This window comes from Gopherus evgoodei, chromosome 1 (assembly GCF_007399415.2).
Source record: "Gopherus evgoodei ecotype Sinaloan lineage chromosome 1, rGopEvg1_v1.p, whole genome shotgun sequence".
Taxonomy (NCBI): domain Eukaryota; kingdom Metazoa; phylum Chordata; order Testudines; family Testudinidae; genus Gopherus; species Gopherus evgoodei.
Window position 1 is genome coordinate 359,508,968 of NC_044322.1, and position 19,839 is coordinate 359,528,806.

The 19,839-nt window shown below is 50.0% G+C and overlaps 1 protein-coding gene across 2 annotated transcripts in view; it reads right to left on the reverse strand.

Moving 5' to 3' along the window:
* Window positions 1-19,839, reverse strand: part of PLXNA4 (plexin A4) — a 667,362-nt gene that overhangs the window by 105,039 nt on the left and 542,484 nt on the right. For both annotated transcript variants that reach the window (XM_030574789.1, XM_030574885.1), the window contains exons 13-16: window positions 11,549-11,700; window positions 10,577-10,694; window positions 4,154-4,290; window positions 1,521-1,688 (exon numbers count right to left, since the gene is read on the reverse strand). In XM_030574789.1, coding sequence (XP_030430649.1) covers window positions 1,521-1,688; window positions 4,154-4,290; window positions 10,577-10,694; window positions 11,549-11,700 — 575 coding nt within the window. The remainder of the gene's footprint in view (window positions 1-1,520; window positions 1,689-4,153; window positions 4,291-10,576; window positions 10,695-11,548; window positions 11,701-19,839) is intronic.

Genomic DNA, 19,839 nt, shown 5'->3' on the forward strand with positions numbered 1-19,839 from the left:
TTTGTATCTGTGCCGCATAATGGGGTTCTGGGGCCGCTGGGTGCTACAGCAAAACAAATATTAAAACAGTCACAACGCGGTATGGAGCAACTCGACACTGAGTGACCGGTGCGGTGTGGACCTCTCTGTCCTGGAGGAAACTCGCGAGGGTTCCAATGGCTGCGAGGTTTGGTTAGGATGATGGTTCAATAATAGGGAGGCATCTCCACGCTATCTGAACCTTTTGGGCCTGCAAATGTGGGCTGGAGATCTAACGAGAGACCCCACCAGGCCACAAATAGCCTTCTCGTGGAACTTCGGCGCTTGCAGTTTGGAAACCAACTGGAGCAGGTGCAGGAAAGCAGTGGAAAGTAAAGGGCTTGTCTGTGACAGGGTAACACGCACTAGGAGCGTGTGATTTCTAAAGTGCACATTAATTGGCCGGTGTAGACACTGTTGGCGGGTACTGAAGATTCCCTAGTGTGATTTAACAGAGCACAGTTTCAAACAGCACACAAGGGAACCTTTAATGCTCACCGGCAGGGTCTGAATGGACCAAGTAATGTGCAACGCGTTTGTGCAATTGAGAAATCATGCCCCTGGAGAGCACATTACCCTATGGTGCAGAAAAGCTCAAAAAGGAAGTAATGTGATGCAAACTTGCTCGAACCTCATTCGGAAAGGAGCAGTTCAAGTTCCAGAGGGTTTTTATTTTGTCTGCCAAACACAGAGGGGATCACAAAATTCTCTACTGAATCCTCTGGGAGATACATTAGCATAGGTCTAGCCAGCCACAGGGGAAAGTGGAAGAGTCTGCAACAGAAAAGAATCCAGTCCTTTTCCCCTACCATTTATGAGGAAAATCCTGGAGTTAGGAGGGAAGCATGGAACTTGGGGAGTGGGGGGGTTGGCATAAAAGTGGAGGGTGAAACTCTCCAGTCCTCAGTACTGGGGCAAAAATCTCTAACCTCAGACACGAGACCATCTTGTAATTAAAACCATTGCCACGGTATTTCCAAGACATACATTCGGCAAAGGCTCCTGTGTGGATTTTGCTTCATTAAGCAGGGAAGTAGTAGTGCCCTGCTGGAGGAGATGCAGAAGACTTCTTAGACACAAGCACTACACAAAGTCCCCTTGCGGCTTCTGGAAGGAACACAGCTACCATTCGAAGTCACCTCGAACTCTTCCTAGTCAATGGAAGATCTTCCATATGCATGGCACATGCGCACACACAGACATAACACATAACATGCTTTGGGAGTTGCCCCGCTGAAAAGCACTAGATACAGCGTAAGGCATCGTCACCGGGCGTAGCCCTGTGAGCACCCTCCGCTCCCATTAGGCTCTTTGACCCTCATTCGGCAAAGCACATGCTTAGGCACCATTGAAGTCAAGGCCACATCACCTAAGTCCCACTAGAAAGTGCATGGCTGAACTGGGGTCTTAATCAGCAGGAGAAGCCCACCCACCTGGATCCAGCTGTGCAACAGAAAACAAACGGGGGCCAGGGACAAAGGAAATGGGGTCTCTATTAGTACCTGATGATGCTCCACTCCGGCTCAATCCTCAGGATGGTGGGGTCCTCAATGTACTCAAACTGCAACTCCTGATGTATCTTGGCCTTGTCCACCCTCACGGACACCTTCACCTTATCAAAGCCGTCATCTGAGGCAGTGGTGTTACAGACAATGTACTTGGTGGACCTCCTGTGAGCGGAACGAAGCAAAAGTCAACCAGGCATAAACCAGTGTGAGCAAGACAATGTCACCATGAAAGGGCTCTGCCAGCAACCCTGCTGTCCAGTCCCCATTCAATGCTTTGTAACCAACCCATCCCTAACCTGGGGAATTTCCTACTGTGGACTTTGTGGGAACAGAATAACACGTGTATCTGAATAAATATTAGCATCTACATTCACACTAGTCAGGATCAAACTGCAAGGGCTCTCAGTGCTCAGGCTTCAGGGCATAAACAGAACCCAACAAGAAACATTTCCGTCCAGGGACAGCCCTGCATGATTAAGAGCCTGATGAGTGCTTGGTTTCTTCCTTCAAAGCTTCAGCAGTGACAACTGCCATAAGGAAGGCCGTGTGTTGCTTCTGCATCAGCCTTCCCATCTGTAATATGGGATGACACCACCCACTTCACAGGGGGATTGGTGGGCTCAGCTAATTAATGTTCACAGTGCATTTTGGGATCTTTGGACAGAAGGTGCTAATGCACTGAGAGGTATTTTAATGTAATTAGAGAGGAGCCCGAACCAAAACCCCAGTTTGTGGCAAGGTTCAAACCTCGATTTAGGTCTGAATTTTGCAGCGGGTCTCTCCCTCTGTAATGGGTGGAGCAAAGACCCAAGGTCCTACTGCCTTTGATTTTTAGGAGTCAGTGATCGGTGACTCTAATTACAATCACAGGAAGATCAAACTGAGTTCGTTGTTACCTGCATGTTTCACGTTTGCTCCCTTTCTGTTCTCCGGCCTCCCTTCAGCTGCCTTCACATACAGTATCTGTCTACAAGCTCCACTGCTCCTTGAACACTAACTGTTCACTCTTGTTTGATTTAGTTGGGGATTGGTTCTGCTTTAGCAGGGGGTTGGACTAGATGACCTCCTGAGGTCCCTTCCAGCCCTGAGATTCTATGATTCTTTAAGCAGTGCCAATGCAGCTGAAGTGTACATGTGAATTCCTGAATCCCAGGCTGTTATCACATGACCATAAATTACAGGCGTCAGGTCACCAAACGCCCGTGCATGACTCATAGGGTTTGAAAAATGCAATAGTGACAGCCGAGGAGACTGATGTCTTGTAACCCCAGAACAGATGCAGCGTGGGCCACGATAGCTGTGCAATTTCCCCCTCCATCACCTTGCCAATGTGCCTCAACTCTGCAATGGGCAGGCCTCTTTGGAGGCGGGAGAAGCATTCAGTCTCAAGCCCTGTTCAGTGTATGCCCTCTTTGGGAACCACTGGTTGCTAATTGCTACATTAGTGTTGATTGTGGGGATGGTAGGTTTTGTGTTGTAGATGCCACTAAGACCTGGACTTGGACTCCTTTTCACGTGGATTAAGGAACACCCAGTAGAGGACACTGTCTCTTGGACACCACCGTCCTGGAGTGGAAGTGAACTGCTGATCTAGAGCTGAAAAGTTCTGTGTTCTTGTCTCCAGCTGAGCCATCCATTTCACCATCTTGCAAGATTATTTTTAGAGATGAGAGAATTGTTTTAATACTTCGAATCAATCAGTTTTTTCCCTGATAAGCCAGGGATGTGGGATGGAATCTTTTGCACTGTACACCCATAATGACTAGCAGAGCACGGGTCCCGCGGAGAACGGTAATGAAATTTAACCAGGGACCATGGAAAATGTACATCAAATACTAATCAAAACAGTGAAATGAATTCTGTCTTCCCACCCAGGGACACGCACAATAAGGATCCTCTAATGGACTGCAGGACTGCAGAACAGAACTGACACACAACAAGAGATGTGCTTGTGTGAATAGAAGAGAGAAACTATAATGGGCCAGGCTACTGTGATTTATATCTGCTTCACACCTATACTAATACGGTCCTCAGGGTGCTTAGGGAAGGTCCAGCCAGTCTTTGGTTTCATGTTTCCTCCCTCTTGAGTTACACCTTTCATGGTGATTTTTAATTTTAATACAAGCTGTGCCTGAATGATTTTGGTACTCATAGATGCAAGCGGGAGGAAGTGACAGTACTATCCTGACACGGTCATTCCACTTCCCCTAAAAGCGCTACCCATGCAGCTCAGATGTGACCAGTAACACTCCTAGCTATTCCAGTCCAAAGACTCCAAGCGTCTCAGCCACTGTACCTCAACCCTCATCCGCAATCCCCCCTGCTAGTCCAGTTGTCACCTCTCTATGAGCTGGGACCCCCTGTATGGCGATTAGGTGAGGAGAACTAATATCCTATAGGGACCAGGATGAGACCCAATGAGCTCCCTTTCATATGGGGAAGGTGCTGGAGCACTGTAACCATGTTCCACATGCTCAGCCCAGCACCAAGGATGCTGGACAGATAGAGGGGGGTTATTTCATAGCGTGGTGCCCCAACAGTTCCATCAGAAAATGGTGCCAGCCACATCCCTCTGTTCGCAGCTCCCTGCCCCCAGCACGAGCCGCAGGGAAAGATTATGTGCACACCTGTAAAAGAGACAGGGCTGCCGGCCAAATGTCACCACAACGTTGCTGCCAGCATTCAGGTTGGTGCCTGTAATGGTCACCTGTGTGCCCCCCGACACTGGACCCCGCTTTGGCTTCAGGTCAGAGAGAGTCAGAGTCTGTGGAGAGAAAGGGTCACATTGAGAATGTATCGGGGGTATGTTTGCCGGTCGGTACCACTAGGAATGGGGTGTCTTTAGTATCTGCCTTATTCTATTGGGCTGGTAAGCAACAGAGGCCATGAGCCTTGGTGACCATAATCCTATTGGTTTATCTTGTCTTGTCTCTTACCTTTTCCCTCCTGAAACTGGGACAGATGGTCCCAGCTGCTCATAAACGTTCAATGATTTCAAAAGGGAGTTGCAGGCATAGAGCGACCGCAGCCAAGGGACCCAGGTCTCCCTTGCCCTTCAGAGAAAGCTCAGAAGTAACTTTGCTCTGATACAGCAGCGCCCCAGGAAGCCAAGCCATTCAGATCCTGCACTGGCTAAATGGATAGGAAGCGGCACTGAACCTGTGTTATACCAACCTCATGAAGAAATCCGACAGGGCGTAACAGAGACAAAAACAATAGAGACATTACTCAAAAACCCAGTTGATCTTAATAGCAAATGAGCGCCTTTCTATAGATTTCGAAGCCAAGGTATAGAATGTGACAGAGGATAATAACCCTGCTATGGAATTCTATAGGGGGGCTGAACATTCTGTAGGAAGCTGACCACTCTCTAGTCGATTACGTAGGACTGTCCCATAAGGGAAAAAGGAAAGGACGGGTGGCCTTGTGCACTGGGGCTCTGAAGATCTGGGTTCAACATGTGGCTCTGTCACAGACTTGCTGGGTGACCCCTGAGTAAGTCACTAGGTCTTTCTGTGCCTCAGTTACTCATGTGTTAAATGGGGGTAATAATACTACCTGTCTTATCTAGTTAAATAGTGAGCTCTTTGGGGCAGGAACTGTCTGGGACTGGGTGTATGTACAATGCCCGGCACAACAAAACATTTATCAGTATGTGCTACCCAAAAACTACTAATAAGGGAAGGTATCATTTCCAAATAATCATTTCATTTAGTTCGTGCCCATTTTTTTTTTGAGCTGCTCTTCAAAATATGCCCAGATGCTGGACAAATGTATCTGAAAAGATTCCTTAACAGTCAAGAGAAAATGAACTCCTCCCACCCCTCCAATCAAGATACAATCATCATACTGCGAAGGCACAGATTACAATGATACCAAAACACAGAGAGGAGGAGTCCATTTTCAGGGAGAAATTTGAAGTTACAGTTTATTCTTTCATTAGCATTTTAATAGAAAAACTTTCCACTCACTCCCAAGTGAAAAGCTACTATCTGCATTTAAATGAAGTTTTTTTTCTTTTTAAGAATGATAGCGCAAAAGCTTGAAGCTCTCCCAGCTCCTCTGAACAAGCAGATACAATACATTATCATATTCCTGAGCTTTGGAGACCATTGATAAATTGTATAAAACCACCCAACACACGTACTGGTTCTCCCTTTCAGCCCCCACATCACCAGCTAATCATTTTGAAAACACACTGAAACACAACAGAAACCTTTCTGCTCTGCTTTCATTCCAAATGAAGTTAGCACTTAGAAAAGGGGCTGAACTGACAGCAGCCCAGGAGAGTGAAGTTTCTCTACACAGCAGGGTAAGCTCCCTGCATTGGCACCTTGCTCTCATGGGATCATCCTTCGGTGAGATGCAGGCGCAATCACCATGTCCCACTGATTGATTCCTTAGTCTCTCACTCAAGACTGCCAACCAGGGTGCAAATTAGTGCTGACTATCAAAGTCCTGGCTTTGATGCAGTTTTCTGTCTAGCTAGCAGGATTTGGACTGAGAATTACCAGCTCATTCCACATAAGCCACTGAGCAGCTATTGGATGTTGGCTACTTTCAATCACTAAGAATCCCAGTGAAATTTGCCCCAGTGTCCTGAAGGTGACAGGCAATATCCCTGTCCCAATCTCCTGAGGCACCTTTCTGCTGAGGCATCTTTCTCCTCCTCTGTTTAGTTTTACATGAAACCTATCCAAATGACTTCACCAGCCTGCATTCAATGGTCCTCAGCAAAAAGGAATCCCAACCAAGATGCCCGGCCGCAGAGGGTCACTGAGTTTTGGGAGGTATTATCAGAGGATTTGTGGTTCAGGGTATTTGCACTAAAAATCAGACTCCAGACTCTTTACCATTTCCTTGTTGGCAAAATGCAACCGAAAATGCACGGAGGATTAGTGGAGCTGTAACAGGCTGAACGGATGGAGATGGAGATGTCCAATTCACTTTCCACAAACAGTGTGTGTCCTTCCTTGGTGCTTTCGTCCTCTCTTCCCTTTATTTCTTTCTTGTGAACTCACTTCCCCACCCTGCCACTGGCACAATCTGCACTTACTGATGTTGCCACCCAGGGTATCCTACTCCAGAGCCTCCCTTCTCTGCCTGCTACCACCATGCCTGACCTGGGGCCACCCTTCTCCCAATCCTTCCTGCTCCCGTGGCAGCTTCCCGCCCTTAATTACTGAGCATCGCTCTGTCCTTGCAGCTGCTGTCCCTGAGTCTAGTATGTCAAATCCCACTGCAGCCTTGCAAGACCTGTCGTGATGTGTAGGTAACATAACCATCTCCCTGGGACTGGGGCTAAGCAGAGTCAGGAATATGACTTGCCGACAAGGGAGCAATGAACATGGGAGAAGGCATCAGATGGGTGGGTTAGAGAGCAGCTGTTTTCCCTGTCTAGCACAATGGTATGGAGGTATTCAGCAAAGAAAACCCCACGGACGTTAGACTCAGGCACGGGTGGAGTAACTGGCAGCCAAGAAGGCAACAGCCAGCGGAAGAAGCTGTTACAAACGGACAAAGGTAACAAGCTAAAGGGTAATGTCTTGGAAGAGCCCTTCTGTCTGCCTGATGGGAACTCTCTGTCTAGGCCAAGGGTCAGCAACCTACAGCACACGTTCCAAAGGTGGCACACGAGCCAATTTTTGACGGCACGCGGGGCAGGCTGAGCCGCTCAGCCCACTGCCACTCTGGGGTTCCCACTGCTGGCCCCTTGCCAGCCGAGGTCCTGCCACTGGCCCCACTCAACACCCGCTGCTGGCCTGGGTGAAGGAACCCCAATCTGGCAGCGGGCTGAGACCCCAGCTGGCAGGAACCAGCGGCCAATACCCCATAGTTGGGCGGGCTGAACCCCTCAGCCTGCTGCCGCTCTGGGGTTCCCGCTGCTGACCCCTTGCCAGCTGGGGTCCCACTGCCGGTCCCACTCAGCACCCACTGCTGGCCTGGGTGAAGGAACCCCAGGCTGAGACCCCGGCTTGCAGGAGCCAGTGGCCGAAATCCCAGAGCTGGGCAGGCTGAGCCACTCAGCCCACCTCCGTTCTGGGGTTCCCGCTGCTGGCCCCTTGCCAGCCAGAGTCCCACCACCGGTCCAACTCAATGCCCGCTGATGGCCGGGGGGAAGGAACCCCAGGCTGGCAGTGGTCTGAGATCCCGACTGGCAGGAGCCAGCAGCTGAAACCTCAGAGCAGGGACGGGCGGAGACACTCAGCCCACTGCCACTCTGGGGTTCCGGCTGCTGGCCCCTTGCCAGCTGGGGTCCCCACCACAGCCCCACACACCTGGCTTCCAGTTGGAATTCCAGCGCAGGGCCCCTGCCGGACAGGGTCCAGGCTTCCGGCCCTGCTCAGCCCTACCAGCCGCCAGCTCCACTAACCTCAGCTGCTGATCTGGGGTTCCAGCCAGTTAACAACTGATCACTCAGAAGCCTGTGTGCAGCTTAAAGTATCCAAGTATGTGCCACCAGACATTGCAAAACTCAGCAAGGAAAAGCAAGGGCAAGGGTCATACTAAACTAATAAGATCTGCATTTTGATTTAATTTTAAATAAAGCTTCTGAAACATTTTGAAAACCTTGTTTACTTTACATATAACAGTAGTTTGGTTATATATTATAGACTTACAGAGAGACCTTCTAAAAACGTTAAAATGTATTACCGGCACGTGAAGCCCTAAATTAGAGAGTATGCACGAAGACTCGGCACATCACTGCTGAAAGGCTGTGACTCCTGGTCTAAGCACTTCTCTGTCCCCATAACCGTAGCTTCTGAATAGCACTGGGAGAGCTAGAGGTTAGCAAAACATCCCTTGCATAATGTGAAAACCGCAGCTATTGACATTTCATTACCAATGCCCGTTCTGGTGAAAAATGATGCTCAGGTGCATTCAAACCCCTTTGAGGCGAAGCCAGCTCTCTTTGGGAATGAAGACAGCATCTCATTGAAAACACATCGAGATCTGCTGGCTTCACGTATGCACGTTCACTGACACAAAAAGGGCCGAGTAAGCCCAGCACACCCTAGCAAGGGGCCTTAACAGGTCTCTTACACAAGTGGTCCATGATGGAAGTGAGGAGAGATGGAGTGAGGGGGAGTTGACTGCACACAGACAGACGATTCCCTTCTCACATCAGTTTTACATCAGTGTCACTCCACTGACTTCACTGGCATTACTCTTAATTTACATTGACGTAACTGAGAGCAGAGTCAGGCCCAGAGCCTCCTTTTTGCCTCCCACATCTTATCGCGGACTGATGCCCTGGGCAGAAAGTACAAATCCACATGTTTGCTGCTACCACTTTAAAACAGTAGCATAGCTGCCTTGTCCAGGTGGACATTCGAATACGAAGTTGACTCCAGATAAAACCCAAAGCACAGCCTTTTGTTGTGGGGACAGCGGGAATCCTGCACATCCTCTTCTTCTGAGACCCTTCTTTGCAGAAATAAGGGATGGTAAAAGACGTGTCATGCTTGAACGTATGGGCCCAGGACAATGGATAGAGGCACTATCAGAGCTGAGCCCTGGGCTCTGACCCCATCTCTCTTCAGCCCCACACATCAGGTTCAGGATGGTCCTCTTGGAACATATGGCCATCCCCAGGACTGCAGCCAGGGCGGGGTGACTGTCCATGGAGTGGTGGTACTAAGGATCAGTGTGTATCCCATACCAGCAGTGCCTCTCACCTGGGTGGCGGTATCAGTGAGCTCTATTGCCTTCCCCAACCCCCTTCAGCAACTCCTGTTAGTTTCCTAGCTCCTTTTCCAGGGCTGGCTCCAGGCTGCTGCTGTGACTGAAATGCTAATTAGCACTTATGCTGCAGTGGGGCTCCTCTGGGAGCAGCAGGCATGACCCACCCCGGCATCTACCATGTAGTTAACGATGGCATCTGCAGGCATAAGTGACCCTGAGAGCCAGGGTGGTGACACAGTCCCTGATGGGGCTTGCAGGGTGCCCACTGGATAGGCCGAGAGTTTGCTCCCAGCTGTCACCCGAGCTGCTCTCTTCAGCTGCTCACTCTCTCACAACACTGTTAGCATGGCAAAGAGCCTTTCAGTCTTTGCACTGCTTTCTTGCAATTAAATTCTGGTGCTGTCTGGCTATTCCTTAGCCTTTGTAGTCCCAGGCTTGGGACACAGGACGGCCTCTCAGGCCCAGAAAAACCAAGTGTGCTCCCCCCGCTTGGCCCAGGAGATCTGGGCCAGCTATTCCCCCATCGCCCCTCAGGCCCAGCAGAGCTAGACCACGTCCCTACACACTGCCCCTCAGGCCCGGGAGAGATGGGCCAGCTCTTCCTCTCCCTCGACACCCCTCAGGTCCAGGGCTAATCACTAGTTCTCCTCAGGATTTGGTGGTAGGTGGGAGGAAGGTCTCACTGCATCAAAATAATCTGAATACCAAGGTTCTTGTGTTTTAAGCCAGGCCCATTCATCTAGTCTCTCCCCATCCCCATCATCTCCAACTGCTTGCTATGGTGCCTGGAACAGGAACAAGATTGCAGCCATGATGAGATGGAGAATATTTGAGATGGGCTAGAAAAGCTCCTGAGGAAGGCAGTTGCCTGGATCACACACTAAGCTCCCTTCAGGCAACAATCCTAGCCCTTTCCCTATTGGTTCCCCAGTATAGTCTTCATGGCTGAAGCGATGGGGTTTCCTCATTTTCCTTTGGGAGACTGTTCTATAGTCCAGTGTATCCCACCATTCAGATTTCCAGTTAATCAGCCCAAACTATCCTCCAGATCACAGCACTTCTTTCCCCAATGCACTCAGAAGGCACCAGCACCACTTGCTACAGCTGTTGCATCCTGTAGGAACACCAGCCAATGGCATGTAGATTTCTAGCGGGAAGGAATGGTCATGCATGCTGAATATGGGTCCTGCTGCTGGGATGGAGGGGAAGGGGGAAGAAGGAGCGTAGAAGAAGGTGAGAGAAAATGACAGACAGACTCCATTCCTATTCAAGCTCAATGGAAAGACGTTAACGGATCTAAATGGCAGTTGGATGGGACCTTAGTTCCTTCTGATCCCAGGGGGATGCTCTGTTATGGGGCTTACCATAAAGTAGTACAGCTGGGAGGACCTGGCCATGAACTCGGGCTTACACTCGGCCACGCAGATCTCCACGAATCCGGCGTGCTGGCTGGGTTTGGCTTCTCCCATCTCGCACACTATCCTGCATGGAAAACGTAGAAGGGAAGGCAAGGGTTTTGGGTCAGTTCAGGCTGGTACAACAGACCTGTCTCTGCAGAGCCCGCAGCCCTGGGGACAGACCTTGCTCACTCCTTGCAGGGCTGGACCCAAAGGAATCCCTGGGGAAAGCTGTTCTCTGATCAGGTATGTCTCTGGACCATTTGCCCAGCTCCTCAGCTTGTGTAAACCAGCAAAGCTCCACTGAAAGCCACAGAACTAGGATAATTTACACCTGCTGAGGATCTGGCCAGTTAGTTTCTCCCCTCTCCTCTTACCAATCCATTTGCTAGTCCAGCACAGCAGTAGGACTCACCTCTGGGTTGGCCTGTGGGTTCCAAACCCACATCAGCTCTTGGGCTCCCACTCATTGCTGGCCACTGCAGTGCAAACTCAGTTCTCACTGCTTCTGTCCTGAAGATGGGACCTAAACCAGCTCTCTTCTGCCCATCGTTGGTGGCTGTCAACCAAGGTGGGGTAGAGATCCCAGGAGTAGGGGACAATCCACATGCCATTACTCAACAAAACCGGGGGGTGTGGGGGGCGTGGGAGCTCCTGCTGGGAGCATGAACAGGGAAGACCACAACAGACTCACTGCCCCGCCATAGTCTAATGCAGTGCTTTGGGAATGACTTTGTGATAGCTGGAGTAGGAGAGGAGCTACGCATTACCCAACCCTCCTCTTCCTGGGCTGTTTGTGTGGGGTTTGTCTGCACAAAGAATACATTAAAATACTGGCTTCTCCTGGCTTCCTGGGGGCTCTGACTCCCTAAGGGGGAGGGGGCAGCAGAGGCTATTACTGAGCACTTTGTTTCACAATCCAGTACAAGTCCAACTTACTGCTCTGCCGGGATGTAACCTTCCACCAGTGGTTTGCACTCCACTCCAGCCACTTTGACATGAGATGCAATGTCCCGGAACTCTAGGCCCAGATTCTCCCCCCGGATTGTCACTTTGGTTCCTCCTTCCCGAGGACCCGTCACTGGGATGATCTGAAGAAAAGAGGCAAGAGCAAACAGATAAATACATTGGCATATCAAAGGCCACCAAGGCAGGAGTGGTATCAGCATCTCATAGATTATCGCAGGCTCACGTGACCATGAATGGCTCCCTCCCAAATACATCTAGAATCATAGAATATTAGAGTTGTAAGGGAACTCAGGAGGTCATCTAGTCCAACATCCTGCTCAAAGCAGGACCAGTCCCCAAACAGAATCTTACCCCAGTTCCCTAAATGGCCCCCTCAAGGATTGCATTGTTGTGTCTCGCATCTGGTCCCAAACACATGGTTTCCAAAATTCCACCCCATGGGATGCATACCGTTGCCTCTCCCACGTGAGCAACGCTGCACTAGGCCAGCTGTGCATGCGGCCTACCAAGGGACACCTGGGAACAAGTCTATCTACTTGTCCAGGGGTGGGACTTTTGCACTGAGGTTAAGCTCCAGGTTTTGGAAATGTCCATCCGCCATAAAACTTCATCAGTAGAAAGCTGTGGGGGAGGAGAGGGAGCAGGGGGAGGAGCGGAAACCAAGACAGAAAGGTCCAACCAATCTCTCCTACATACTCAGGGCCTCATCCAAGGCCCATTGAAGTTAGGACATGGATTCCCATTCAAGGAGCTTTGGATCGGCCTAAATGGGGCCTAAATGATTTGCCATATGAGATGATGAAGGAAAGGTTCTTCTCACGATAGTTCCAAAGGCCTTTGCTGCCCATTCAGATGATGCCCTGGGTGCCATCTGCCAGCACTGGCATGGATCACGCCACTGTGAAATGACAGGGCGTGGGAATTCCCTGTTAGATGTTCTCACCTGTTTGCTATTAGCACTGCCAGCTGAGAAGCCATGCTGGCAGCTAGATTCTTGCCTTGCAGTTTCCCTGGCAAAAATATCCTAGATGCTTGAAAGAGCTGGGAGAACCTGGCTGCTTTCTGCTGCTTTCCAGTGCTGAGCTTGAAACACCTCCCACAAACTGCACTGTCAAGGCCCCACCTGCCGTTACTGTGGGCACCAGAGTGATGATGAATCCCATGGGAGAGGATCAAGGACTGCAAAGGGGTATGGTATTGGGGTCTGCAACCCATCTTCTACAGCTATAGGACTGCTCCGCTGACTCTCCAGTATCTGTGCCACCAACCCAGTTTGTACCAGCATGCAAAGGACAGAGACTGTATATAAGAGGAGAGATGGTGAGTTATATTCCCTAGATCATGTATGCATAGATAGCTGGCAACAGTGGGTGTGTAGCTGAATTATAGCCCCAAAGGGTGCCAATCAGTAACAACTCAGGACCCAGATGCTACAGCTGCTAGCTAAATGCCTACAGGCAGCATATGGAATAGAACTGACACTCTTCTGCTGCAAAAGCAGACATCTCTACTCCGTGCAGCCCTTAGGCTTCAGAGCGTAAGTGGGTGAGACACTGGCAAATTCTGGAGCAGATCTGACTGTACTCTATCCAGCAAGGGGCAGCTGTTCTTGATCAGTTTAAGTTTGAGAAAGCTTGATTTTGCAGAAGCCCCTGTAACAGGCCCAGCCTGGAGACGGCACAGTAAGCACTGGTGCATTGGACAACCTGCGGCAGCCTGCTCTTTGCAATGAAACAAAGAGTTTTTCCAGTGGCGATGAAGGGCCTCGCCGTATCATCCCCACCAAACCTGGCAGCTCCAAATCACAAAAGTGAGAATGATCATTTGTTTTGTCCATTGGTGTTTCTTTGAGAGCTTCACACGGGAGCCAGTTTGAGCTAATCCCCTAAATCCAAGAAACCCCTGCTCCACAGCTGACCGCAATTTCTACACCAGGCCAAGCAAAAAAAGTCCATATTCCAATGCCCCTGAAGTTGGAATCTGAGATTCAAATCCCAGCTCTGTGTGTCACTCCCACCTCTGACACCTAGTAAGATACTTAATTCCTGTGGGATGGTGCCTTGAACACAATGTTTTCAGAAACAGCTGATGAGATTTTCCTCAGCCTTGCCAAAGATTTCACCTTTGGGTTGAGATGCTGTGGTGCTATAGCTACGGAAAAGCAATTAGAGAGAGAGATGAGAATTTTTCAGAAAGTGAGGAGGATGTATAAAGAGTAGAGCTAGCAGAAATAAGAATTTTCTGTCCAGCAGGAAACTTCAAAATTTTGAAATTTGTTTTCTCCTGTATTGCAACAAAAAGTCAAAATCTTGAAATGTTTCCCAGAGTGGAAACCTTCCATTACTGTTGTTCTTCACGATATGTAGCATGTGTCCATTCCACTCTAGGTGCCTACGCGCCCCAAGCACAGTTGCTGGAATTTTTTTCCCTCAGCGGCACCCGCTGAGGCAGCTTGAGTGCCCTCTGCTGCCGCAGGCAGTTAGTGCCAGTATAAAGTGTCCAACCGACCCCACAGCCCCTTTAGTTCCTTCTTTCCGGAAAACTCTGATGTAGGGGGGCAGGAGGGTGGGTTGTGGAATGGACATGTGCAGCACATCTTGAAGAACAACAGTTACGGAAGGTTAGTAACCGTTTTTTCTTCTTCGCATGATTGCACATGTGCATAACACTCTAGGCGAAAGGATTGGAATAAATGAACACACAGACTGTAACAGAGCTCAACAGTACAGCTCAACCAAAAATGGCAGCATCTCTGGAATGCTGAGGGATGGCGTAATGGGAGGAGAATATGTGCACTGATGACAAGGTTGCTGCTTTACAAATATCCTGAATCGTTCAGTACCAGGGTTGATACCAGAGTCTGGACTGGCTGCTGCCTGGTGGGACAGTGGTGCCCATCTTTGCAAGGCCACCAAATAGGAGTACCTGGAATACACCCTGGAAACTGGGGTAAACCCCCATGGGTTCCAAAATGACCACTGGACTGGGGTAGGTCCCCAGTGACCTCCTGACCAACCACTCAATGTTATTCCTATGCCTGGGTCCATGGAAGGGTGGAAGTGCCTGGAGGAATAATGAGAGCAGCTCTTAGGATGGAAGGACTAGGACCTGATCTCCCACTCGGAAGAGGACGAGTCTCTGTCCAGTGCCACGGGAGTGCCATTCCCACCAGTGCCGGAGATCGATGCCATAGTGGAGAGGTCCGCTCCGTGGCAAGCATAGCTGGTTTCCCTTTTGACAATACCAAAAGGTGTGGTACTGAATGTTGAAAGGACCCAGAAGGTTCACGCCTCTGCACCAGTATTGATAACACCGACTCCTGTACTGTCGGTGATACCGGTACTGACAGCGAGAGAAGGTCCTTGGCAGTGGCAAACGCCTTGGTGTGGTGGGTACCAAGATAGCATTGGTGCTACACGCTGCTGCAAATATAGAAGGCTCTTCTGGGACCAAACTTAATGGTGTCAACTTCCGTGTTATCAAGGCAGAGGAGTGTTTTGGCTTAGATCACACTCTACTCTGATCCCCATGCCTGGCTGTCTTCAGTGCCGGGGATCACCCCCTTTTGGCCGGCCCTTTCTCACACCTTTTTCTAGGCATTGGGAATAGTGATCGGTCCAGTATGAGGAGCACTCCTTCCCGACATCAAGGCACTCGGTGCTGAGTCTGACTGGCCTGGCTCAGATTGGGGTCTCAGTCGCACTCCCAGGGCTCATCCCTCACATCACTCCTGTGCTCATTAAAACTAGAGATGGGCAAGAAACAAAAGCTCAGATCCCAACATGCGAGCAGCTCGGAGAGCTTGGGTCTGGGTGCAAACTTTGCTACATTGGGCCCCTCTGGATCAAACAGTAGGAGTTTCAAAAGCACTCTGCGTTGATTTAACTCTGCTCCCAATGATGTCAGTGGGAATTTTACCAGCTGACTTCAGTGAAAGCAAGTTGAGGCCAACACAGCGCTTTAGAAAAGCCCATTCACACTTGTGCAACTTTGGCCAATGCCATCAGTAATTAAACATGGGGGAGGCCTCATTTCTTAGAAGACCGGATTAAGGAGGCTACCAGATCAGCAAGCTGAAAACGGAGTGTTTGTGCTAAACGTAAGCTAAAAGACAGAATGCCTGAGCAAGCTGAGAGAAGAGGGGAGACACCCCGGGAACCAATTACTAAGAGCAAGCTAACAACGGGCAAGAGAATCAGGGGTGTAAACATGAAGTAAAGAGTAAAGTCGAACATGGACAGCGCATGGACAGAGCACGCTGTGTATGGGTTAGTTCCTGCAAAGTAACCAAGCCAATCCCAAAACGCGGGATGCAACGGACACTGAATGTAATGTGACATGTAAAGGTATATGAAGGAAGGGGGCTGCTGTGTAGCTTTGGATGTGTGGCATGCCCTGTACCCAGCCCCTATGCTTCAGCCTGATCAACTCAAGTGTAGTTTGACTGTATGGCAATAAAGAAACCTCAGTGACGAGTTCCGAGTCGAGCTGAGCTCTTGGGAACTGAGTGGATAAGGTCTCCGAGACGACTGAGTGGAGGAGATCTGAGAAGCCACCCCAACAAACTCCTCAGAGGTCTCAGAGGCTACCCCAACAAAAGGCCTGATCCAAAACCCATTGAAATTGAAAGATTCCCCATGACTTCAATGGGCTTTGGATCAGGTTGCCCAGGTATTCACTCAGCTCCTGTGGGGCAGCGTTCTAACCTGCAGACTATACACTCACGCATAGAGGAGAGCATGTTATTGCTTGAATCTAGTCAGAGAAAAGAGAGAAGAACTGGCCACACGTTTCCATCCTGGTTCAAACAAATGGGTAAAGGACTGTCAGTTTCAGTCTGGGAAGCAGAGGGAGGGTGACTGAAAACTGCCAAGAGGCCTAGGCACCGCCATAAATACATCCAGCCAGGAGACCCCGTGTCACCATTTACACCTGCTGCTAACGACAGCCTAATGCTACAGCTCTCACTTGTCATTCTTAAAGAGCAATTTTATAGTCCTCTAATTTCATTGACTGGCAATATAAATGCAGGAGCCAGTAAATAGCCGGGGAGCTTTTGTGTTGTTGTGTGTGTGCGTTTTTAATTTTCATCTGCTCTACTCCTCGTGGATATTTTCTTGGCTCCCCGCCAGAACGAGAATGCTCTCACCAACTGCTCCAGACATACCATTAGCTGCAATATATATCCAGCCACTTGAGATTACTTCCATGCTAATGGCTCAGAAAAAGACTTTCCAAGAGCTACTTATGAGCATGCCAGACAATCAGAATATTTCATGAGTGAATAGAGAGATGATCTGGAGGAACCGTGGGGCCGTCGTGGCCTGGAGGAAATGCCATCAGAGACAGCAATGCACCTCCCTGCTGCATCTGAAGGATGGAGCATGGATGCTTTACAGCCTGTTGCACAAGCACAACAGGCACAGGGAGGAAGCCTGGCGCAAAAACGGGGTGGATTCTCAGAATTGTCAACTGCAAGATATGGGCTTGATGGAGGGACTGTGGGTGGAGTTCTCTGGTCTCTGTTATGCAATAAGTCAGAGTAGAGGATCATAATGGTCCCGTACAGCCTTAAAATCTCTGGGTCTATGAGAAAGTTCTGAACTCTTGGTGGGATTTGGAAAAAATAACTTTGGAAATAGTTTTCAACTTTCCCCCCACTTTAAATTTCAAGTGTTCTGGGTGAAAGTTTTCAGAAGTAGCCACTAATTCTGGGTGCCCAGCTTGAGATGCATTGGCCTGGTGTTCGGAGCTGGGTGAAGGCAATAGGAGCTGTGAGTGCCAGGACCTCTGAAAAATCAGGTACCCAGAAATGCAAACACCCAGAATCACAGGGGTGCTTTGGAGTAGGCTGGGCAGTTTGTTTGGAATGGACAAGGATGTGCTGCACACAGAGAGAAGCTCTGCTCACAGAAGTTAGGACCCCAGTGGAACTACGTATAAAGGATCAGGATTCCCACCAGGCTTTGTTTTCACGAAACTTCCAGCCCCAGACCACACATTCAGACAGACTTTGCTACAAAGTCTGTACCTCTGGATTCTGAACAGAGCTGGCAGAGCCCTTGGAGATTTGCTTATCACCAGCTGAGATCCCTGGACCCTGAGAAAGAAATTCGCTGGCAAACCCTACCATTTTTTATTTGCAAATAACGCATTAGCCATGGCGAGGACCGGCTCACTTCAGTCCTGTTTCATCCCAACAGGCCAGATTGCCTACTTTGTCCCACTTTGACCCAGACATAGGACCTTTGTCCTCTGGGTGCTGTCCTTTGCCCTCCCTTGACCCTGCAGAAACTGCTGCCCGCACACCATCCCCGCACCGCGAACCCCAAGAACAATGCTCATGTAAATGTCCTTTGGAAAATGGAGACAGTGACTAATCTGGGGGAGGGGCAGGGTCTTCTCCTTGATGGACTGGTCTCTATAGATCTCCCAATACCTGCAGATTTAGGGGGTCAGTTACCTAGGGAAGGAGAGTCAAGCCCTTCCACAGTGGACAGTTTGGTAGACATCTGGGAACTCCCCCTTCTTGTGTTTTGTGCCACCTAGAAGATGATATAGGCCTGTATATTCAAGGATCAGTTCACCTTCCATCGCCACCCAGCCACACCTGGGATGGAAGGCACAGCAGCAGCACACCAGGGTTCATTCTTAACACTGTATTGCTGCAAACAGCTGGGCGGGCACTGAGCACCAAACATACCACTCGGTCACAGGTGCTTTTATTTTTCCTGGTAGGTGCTCCATCCGCGCTCTGCCCGAGGCCCCCTCCTTCTCTGCTCTTTTCCCTGAGGCCCTACCCTCGCTCTGCCCCTCCCGCCTCTGTTCTGCCCCTTCTGCCAATGCCCTGCCCTCGCTCTGCCCCTCCCGCCCCTGTTCTGCCCCCTTCCCTGAGGCCCCCTGCCTGTCCGTCGCTCTCCGCAAGCCACCAAACAGCTGATTACCGGGGCCCCAGGGAACAGCTGTGATGGGTGGATGCTGAGCACCCACTTTTTTTCCATGGGTGCTTGAGCCCACGTGGGGATTCTCAGTGGGGGCAGTCGTGTTATTTCATCAGGTCCCGACTCCCAAAGTTGCTGTTTCTAATCTGTCTCTCTCCCACTCAGAGCTCTCCATCTCTCTAGTCATAACCCTCCCTATGCACTTCTGGACGAGTTACTCCAGATCTTACATCCCTAGCACCAGCAGGGAGGAGAGGAATGTCTCTATCTACCTAGGGAATTACATAGTGCCCATCATTAGTATTGAGATCTGTCTTAACTACCTGGTGACTATAATGGCACTCATCACCACGGTATCTGAGCACCTCCCAAGAGATAACAACCAAAACCACATGAGACCAGAGACCTCGTTTTCCTCTCTAGTTCCCCACTTTGTCTCCCCTTGCATTGCCCTCTCTAGTTGTCTTCTCTCTCCTCCATCTCTCCTACTGCCCCTCTCACTTTCTTTCTCTCTTCACCTCTTTCTCCTTGAACAATGCAGATGATAGGAAACCTCACAGGAAAGCACCCCATTGTGGGTTCCCCCTGTTTCACTGAGAAGGCATTCTTCCTGAGAGCAGCCTTGTTCTCCCTTTGCCAGTGACTGACACACCTCCGAGTTCTCTTGTTTTGGCCAGACTTGTGTACTCTGGGACAGCTTTTTTTCCATCTGCTTCCTCTGAAACATCAGGGATGGCGGCAGCTGGAGATGGGACATTGGGTGGGGTGGGCCAGGGCTCTGAGGTGGCACCGAGCATACTCTCTTGCTTGGCTGGACTGGCTCTTGATCACATGCTCAGGATCACCACATGTGGGAGGGATCGGGAGGGAATTTTCCCCCCGAGCAGATTGGCAGTGAGTTTGGGGATTTTTCCCCTTCCCCTGCAGCATATGAGTGCGGGTCACTTCCTAGGATTATCTGGGTATATCTCACTTAAACATTTCCCTGCCATTGCAGGTCCTTCCATGCTCTGTTTATGGCAGAGAACAGTCTAGTCTCCTGTGGGCTGTGACACTTCAGTCTCATATAGGTTGTTGGGTTTTGTGTGTGGCTGCTGAGTGGTGGCGGTGGCCTGTGGCATACAGGAGGTCAGGCTGGATACGCTGGTGGTCATAGAAGCATAGAATCGTAGGGCTGAGAGGGACCTCGAGAGGTTCCCCTGCACTCACGGCAGGACTAAGTATTATCTAGATTGTCTAACCTGCTCTTAAAAGTCTCCAGTGATGGAGTTTCCATCCATCTGGCCTTAAACTACACAATTCTGTAATTATCCCGCTCAT